General features: G+C 55.6%; 1 protein-coding gene across 1 annotated transcript; it reads right to left on the bottom strand.

The window, feature by feature from the left end:
• Positions 1-958: 958 nt before the first annotated feature.
• ETV3L (ETS variant transcription factor 3 like) lies at positions 959-6,273 on the bottom strand (the record flags this gene model as incomplete). Its single annotated transcript, XM_049710888.1, has 4 exons — positions 959-1,263; positions 5,064-5,184; positions 5,326-5,776; positions 6,032-6,273. Coding segments are annotated over 4 exons (1,119 nt in total), but the record flags the coding sequence as incomplete, so codon positions are not given.
• Between the last annotated feature and the right edge of the window lie 333 nt (positions 6,274-6,606).

Genomic DNA, 6,606 nt, shown 5'->3' with positions numbered 1-6,606 from the left:
CCCTTCCAACTCCCTCCTTCATCCCCAGCCCTTAAAACTCTGCTCAGAGGTCCATGGCAGGGATCTGGGGGTCATTCTGTGAAGACCCTTGCTCTGCTCTTAGGTTCCTTCCTTGAGGTTGGTTTCTCACTGGCCAGGGCAGCTCCTCGGGCTACAGCTTCAGCCTTTCTCTCTGGGGCACGATGGCAGCAGAAGGGAGGAGAGTGGCTGGCTTGATTCCTACTCTTCCTCCCAAGCCCCTCTCCCCGCTTCCCATCAGGAATCTTGGGTGATGTTTAACTCCATACCAGGTCAGAGGGCAGCAGGAACGCAGGAGGGGGTGGTCAGCCACGAGGGAGGTTTGCCAAGGGCATTTTATTCATGGTCTGCAGTGGAGTATTACAGAGCTGAGGAGGCCCATCTCTCCTGACCCCACTTGCTTGGGTCTTGGGGAAAGGAGGGGACAGGAGCTCCCAATGTCACAGAAATCAGAGGGATCGGAGAGAGCTGCATGGAGGGGCAGGAGAGAGAGGGGAGACCTTAGACTGATGAGGGACAAGGGCCCCAGCGAAGAAGGGAGTTGCCCTGAGACTCGGGGAACAAAACAACTCCCGACCCTTCCCCAACTTAGACTCTTAATTTCCCGTCTCATGTGGGCAGGTATAGGGTCTTTCAAATGATGGAAACCTATGGAAACCTTATTCTCTTTCTCCCTCAGAAAAGTTGAGATTAAGAATGTCTCCTTAATCTGATTAGCAGTTTGGTGGGAGGGGGCACTCTGCCTCAATTCTCCCCTTCCCCACATTCGCCTTTTCCCTGCGATGCCCCCCACCTCCTTGGGTGCAACTCCGTTCCTTCAGATCGTTCTACAATTTAAAGCTGTTTCCAGCCAGGGGAAGGAGCAAAGCCAGAAGGGAGGTAGATAAGAGGTGGGATGGAGTTTGGGGGACACCCCCCCACTTCATATCTTCCTCTCCCATTAAGGAGGATCCAAGGGCCACGCTGCTTTGAAGTTCTTCAGATTGGGGGACACAGGACTTTCCTCTACAATGTAGGGTTCCTGCCTCTCTGAGGAGAAGCCCTCTCTGGGATCCATCGTGGGATCAGGCTTCACCTCCAGCCCCTCGGGCCTCAGGCTTGGGAGCCAGAGCCTCTCCCCAGCCCCCTGCGCCAGCCCGGCCAACAGAGGAAGGCCAGGAATATGCCGGGCCCCTGGGGCCCCTGCAGCCCCTGCGGGTCCTGGGAGCAGGGTGTCCGGCATGGAGGACCCTGGGAAGTGCTGCCCTGCGGGGACAGGGGGCAAAAAAGGCCCTGAGAGGTGGGGCCAGTCAGAGGGGACAGGGGGTGGCAGGGGAGGGGTGAAGGAGGCAAAACTGGGAAGCTCGTCTTGGGGGCTCCCCAAATGGCAGCAAGGGCTGAGCCGGCAGTGGGCTGGGGCAGAGCCAAGTCCTAGAGAGGGAGAGAGACAGAGAGAGAGACAGAGAGAGAGAGACAGAGAGAGAGAGACAGAGAGAGAGAGACAGAGAGGGTCAGTGAGTCCCCACCGCTGGAGATGTCTCCTTTCTCTGCCCACTTCCCATTTCTTTTTTTTTTTTTTTTTTTTTTCGGTATGCGGGCCTCTCACTGTCGTGGCCTCTCCCGTTGCAGAGCACAGGCTCCGGACACGCAGGCTCAACGGCCATGGCTCACGGGCCCAGTCGCTCCGCGGCACGTGGGATCCTCCCGGACCGGGGCACGAACCCGTGTCCCCTGCATCGGCAGGCGGACTCTCAACCACTGCGCCACCAGGGAATCCCTCCCATTTCTTTTTGCTCCTGCTTGAAACCTTCTCTCCCCACCTGTGCACCTTCCTTTTTTCTTTGCTTCACATCTTATCATAAATGTCATCTCCTTGGGGAAGCCTCTGAGCCTTCCCAGCCTAGGTGAGAGCCCCTGGACTCCCCCCTCATCCTTCCTGGTACTCTCCTCCAGGGCCCTGTTGCTTAGAATCAGGAGTCATTTGTGTGATTATTAATATCTGTGTTCCCAACACTGTGGTGGCAGGAACTGTGTCTGTTTTATTCTGGATCCCGGGATCCAACCCAGCCTGGCGTGTATTAAGTGCTCAATAAAAATGTGTTGGATGAATGAATGAGGATATTCTTTGCCATAACTCAATGGATCCATTCTTCACTCTCCTCGTCCCTGTAGCAAAGGACTTTAGTTCTATTCTAGCTGGGCAAAGATCTAGTTGTGTGACCCTGGGTTTGTCATTTAAATTCTCAGTCCTCAGTTCCTTCATCCATAAACCCCCTGCTCCCAGCTAAGATCAAGCAGCATCATGGGGCCTGCTGAGCTGTGAGGCCAAGCATGTGGGGTGAGCCCCAGCCTTCCCCTTCTCCGGCTGGCTCTGGCCTATAGCTCTCCTCCTCCAAGAAGCCCTCCCTCCTTCCATTCCTTCCAAATCTGCCCTGTTTCCCCAGGATCCTGCAATAGGGACTCCTAGCCTGGGATCTCTGGGGATGATTATATAGAACTTCACACCACTTTCTATAGTTCAAAAAACCTAACACCAGTTCCACATTTTTTCTTAGCAAGTATCAACCCAAGGTGATGACATCAGCAAGGCTATAGTTAGTAAAAACTGGAAAAACAACTTAGTTGTTACTTAATTCATCCGATTTATTTGGTAGGAACAATATTTCTGATGTTGGATCTGTGAAAGGGGAAAGTAGTGAAAATGATCCTTCGTGAGGAAAAGCGTGGAGACCCCTGCAAGAATGTACCTTCTCCTAAGTCACTGTCCTTTTCTTGGGTCCTTAGATGACGTGGAGACTGCTGTCTTCCCCCAGGAAGGTTGTGTCCCCTGGGGCTCCTGGGGGCAGTGTCCCCCCTCAGGGCCCCACAGCTGAGTAGGCATGTGGAGAAGATGGTTCTAAGAGTCCTCCTACCCCTCCCCACCCCTTCCCAGCTCTGGTCCTGCAGCTTCTGCCCCTGGCTCCGTAGTCCTGGCCGCTCTTCTGCCCAGAAGGAGCTTCCTCTCTTGACACCAAATGCTGTGAGTGAAGGTGGAGTGAAGGACTGGCACACCCTTCTGGAATCCCGCTCCAGAAGTGGGCATGTGGCTGCTGCTAGGCTCCCAGAGACCTGAAGCGGCTTAGTGTGCCCCAGGACCCAAGCACAGGCAGGGCCTGGGCACCCGCAGAGGGCAGGCAGGTGCAAAATACCTCAGGCCAAGCGGGGGCTCGCCAGGGAATATTTTTTGATTTCCCCCTCATAGTTTCCCAAAGAGAGCAGCTCTGTGCCCAAGGCATTCCCAGAACTGGGAAGGGGTGGGTGTGGGTGGAAGAACAGAGAGGTGTTCAGGTGCTGTCTTGCTGCAGGCTGCCAGACTTGTGGCCCTACGAGTCCTAGCAGGTCTTGGGCCGCCCTACGCCCACAGCCTTGGCTGCGCTCATGAGGACCCAGAGCCAGGTGCCCTGCATTCTCTGGGAGGTGGGACCTCTGGGCTCTCAGCTGCACTTGGGTGGGGTGAGGGCCATGGGTCTTTGTTCCATGAAATTGCCAGAAGTGGAGGGATAGGTCTTGGGCCTCTGCAGAAGAGCCTTGTGTTGGTCAAGTGTCTCTGTTGATCTTTTTCACAGAAAATCTGACTTTGCCTCTGCCCAGCTTACAGTCCTGGAAGAACTGGCCTCTGCCTGCATTTTTGCTGTGTCCCCCTCCATCACCATGTGCTGTCGCACTGGCTTCCTCCCGGTTCCTCTTTCCTGCCCCAGGACCTTTGCACACCTTATTCTCTCTGCTTGCCATGCTCTCCTCTCTCCCTCCGAACTAAGCCGGCACCGATTTACATTTTGGGTCTCAGCTCAAATGTCACTTTGTCAAGGAAGTCTTCCCGGCTGCACCCTGAACTTCCCTGTAGCAGTTAGCACAGTTATCATTACTTATCTACTTGTTGGATTATTAACTGAATGTCCGCAAACCCCCTCTTGTCTACAAGCTCTATAAAGGCAGTCTTGCTCACATTGGCACCCCTGGCCCTAGGACAGGGCCTGGCACATTCAACAGGAGCCCATGAGCTATTTGTTGAAAGAAGAAATGAGTGAATAAGGGAATGAATGGGTGAACTTTATCTTCCCAATCTCTCTTCAGTTGGGCCTCCTTCTCCACCCATGGCCCTTGCCTTGGTTCTGTCCCCATCGTCCTCTGCCTAGATGATCTTCAAAGCCTCCAACATCAGTTGTATGCCTCTTCCACCACAAACTCTACATCAACCCAAGTCGTCTTTGCAAAATGAACATCTGGATGTGCCTCTCCCTCTGGGTCCCTCCTGTCCACGGATCAAGTCCAAGCCCCCTCAGCATGGCTTCAGAGGCCCTCTGTGACCAGACGCCTGTCTGCCTCGCCAGCCTCGTCTCTCACCCGCCTCCTTGTTCCCACTCCCATCACGCACCTTAGTCTCACCATGTAAGCTGCCAGCAGATCTTCAGATTTACTACACTCACTTGCAGCTTTTTACTTCACAAATGCTGTTCCCTCTGCCTGGGCATCTTTCTCCATCTTCTTCACCTGCTCAGGTGTAGCCTCCTCCAGGAAGCCCCAACTCATCTGCATTCCCATAGCACTTCGTGCTTCCCAGAATCTCAGCACTGGTCACTGACCATCCTCCCATCTCTGTTCCCTACTGATCTCCGAGCATCTTGAGAGCCATCTTTCATCTCTGGGTCCACACACTTAGTAAATAGCTGGTGAGCAATAAATGTTTGTTGAATGAATACATGACTTATCCTTTGACTCATGCCCCCTCACCCATGTGCTCAATCAAAAGGGTCCTCCCGGGGGCTTCCCTGGTGGCGCAGTGGTTGAGAGTCCGCCTGCCGATGCAGGGGACACGGGTTCGTGCCCTGATCCGGGAAGATCCCACATGCCACGGAGCGGCTGGGCCCGTGAGCCATGGCCGCTGAGCCTGTGCGTCCGGAGCCTGTGCTCTGCAGTGGGAGAGGCCACGACAGTGAGAGGCCCGCGTACCGCCAAAAGAAAAAAAAAAGGGTCCTTCCGTCCTCTGCTTAAGATTCCCTGGGCCCACCCCAGTCCTGAGCACTCACGGTGGACAATGCTGCCGCTTCCCTTCTTGTCCCTGGAGGCCTCTGGTGGTCCTTGAGGGGTCCGCTGTCCAGCCAGCTGCTCTGCCATGGCCCAATGGGTGGACAGCCTGCTATGCAGGAGCTGGGGAGTGAGGAGAGCAGGCTCAGGGGTTGAATGGACCCTCCCTGGCGTGTATTCCCCAGTATACATTGTTTGTTTTAATGACCAGTCATTACAATAATGAAATACTCTCATAATAGTTGCTAAGTCAGCACTGCCCACATGTCCTGGGCCCTCCCCTGAGACCCCGCCACCTCCTTCCCTGTGATCCTGGCACAGAAGGAGTTGCCCTCTCTCATAGGCAGGTGCTCTACTGTAGGGATCGTTAAGTATGTAGGGGTGGTTCAGAGTATCACCCCCACCCCGGGGACACTCAGGGACTAAGGATGCAGGGGGAGAAGAACATTGAAAGCTGATGGGCCCCTGAGGCAGAGAGGCAGGTTCCGGTGGAGCTCTGGGGATGGGACCAGCTTTCATGCCTACCTCACTCTGTACACACATGGGCACCAGGGCTGGTCGAAACAGAGCAGGGGCCCCCAGCAGCAAGTGGAGGGATGGCGGTGCCCGCGACTCCCACAGAGGGTAGTTGACGACGATGAGCTTGCTGAAGTTGAACTTGTAAGTGAAACTTTTGCCTTTGGTCTTGTGCAGGATCCTCTTATTGTAGTAATATCTGGAGATTCCAAGGTTGAGAATAAAGGGTTGGCCCAGTGGCAGGGAGGATGCAGTCAGGGACGCAGCCACATCCCCCGTCCCCAAGCTGCCAAGGCAAACCCCAAGCTGATCCTGGATAACCACTGGACATCTCACCACACTCCAGAGCATTTCCCAAGCCTTGGAGGGGCGGGAATCTGACAGGGGTGCCAGAAACCACGGCTCTTTCCTTTGAACTCTCCCCTGTCTGGCCACGTCGGCTGCCTCCTCTCACCTGAGGGCCCGGCTCAGCTTGTCATAATTCATCTGTGGTTTGCACTTCCTGCGGCCCCAGAGGCGGGCCACCTCGTCTGGATCCTTGATGACAAACTCCCCGTACTCTCCCTGTTGCCAGGCGATGACATGGCGGAACTCCTCCTTCTGCAGCAGCTCCAGGATGAAGTACCATAGCTGGATCTGCCGGGAGCCCGGGGACGACTCGGCTTTGCAGGCCCAGTCGGGGAAGGCCAGGCCTGGGGTGGAGAGGGGAGTGAGCGCCGCCCCACTGCTCCCGAGGCCTCTGGGGCACTGCTGGAGCACAGCTGGGACACCTGGCGGAGGCTCACCTGAGATCCAGAAGTGACGGGAGGTGATGGCAGGGATGCCCTCATCCAGGCAGCCGCAGTGCATTGTCCATTCCGGGGGGGCAAGAGCTGTGTCTGGGTCTTGGGGGGAAATGGTCCCCTCTTAGGAGGAAGCGAAAGAAGGCAGGAGAGAAGGAGGTGAAAGAGGAAGGAAAGAGAGAAGAGGGAAGAGACTAGGGGAGGAAAGGGAGACTGAGGCAGGGGAGCAGGGTCTGAGGGAGGAAGC

This window comes from Orcinus orca, chromosome 1 (genome assembly GCF_937001465.1).
Source record: "Orcinus orca chromosome 1, mOrcOrc1.1, whole genome shotgun sequence".
In the NCBI taxonomy this organism is placed as follows: Eukaryota; Metazoa; Chordata; class Mammalia; order Artiodactyla; family Delphinidae; genus Orcinus; species Orcinus orca.
The sequence above is the reverse complement of the archived record's forward strand: the minus strand, read 5'-3'. Positions and strand labels throughout refer to the sequence as shown.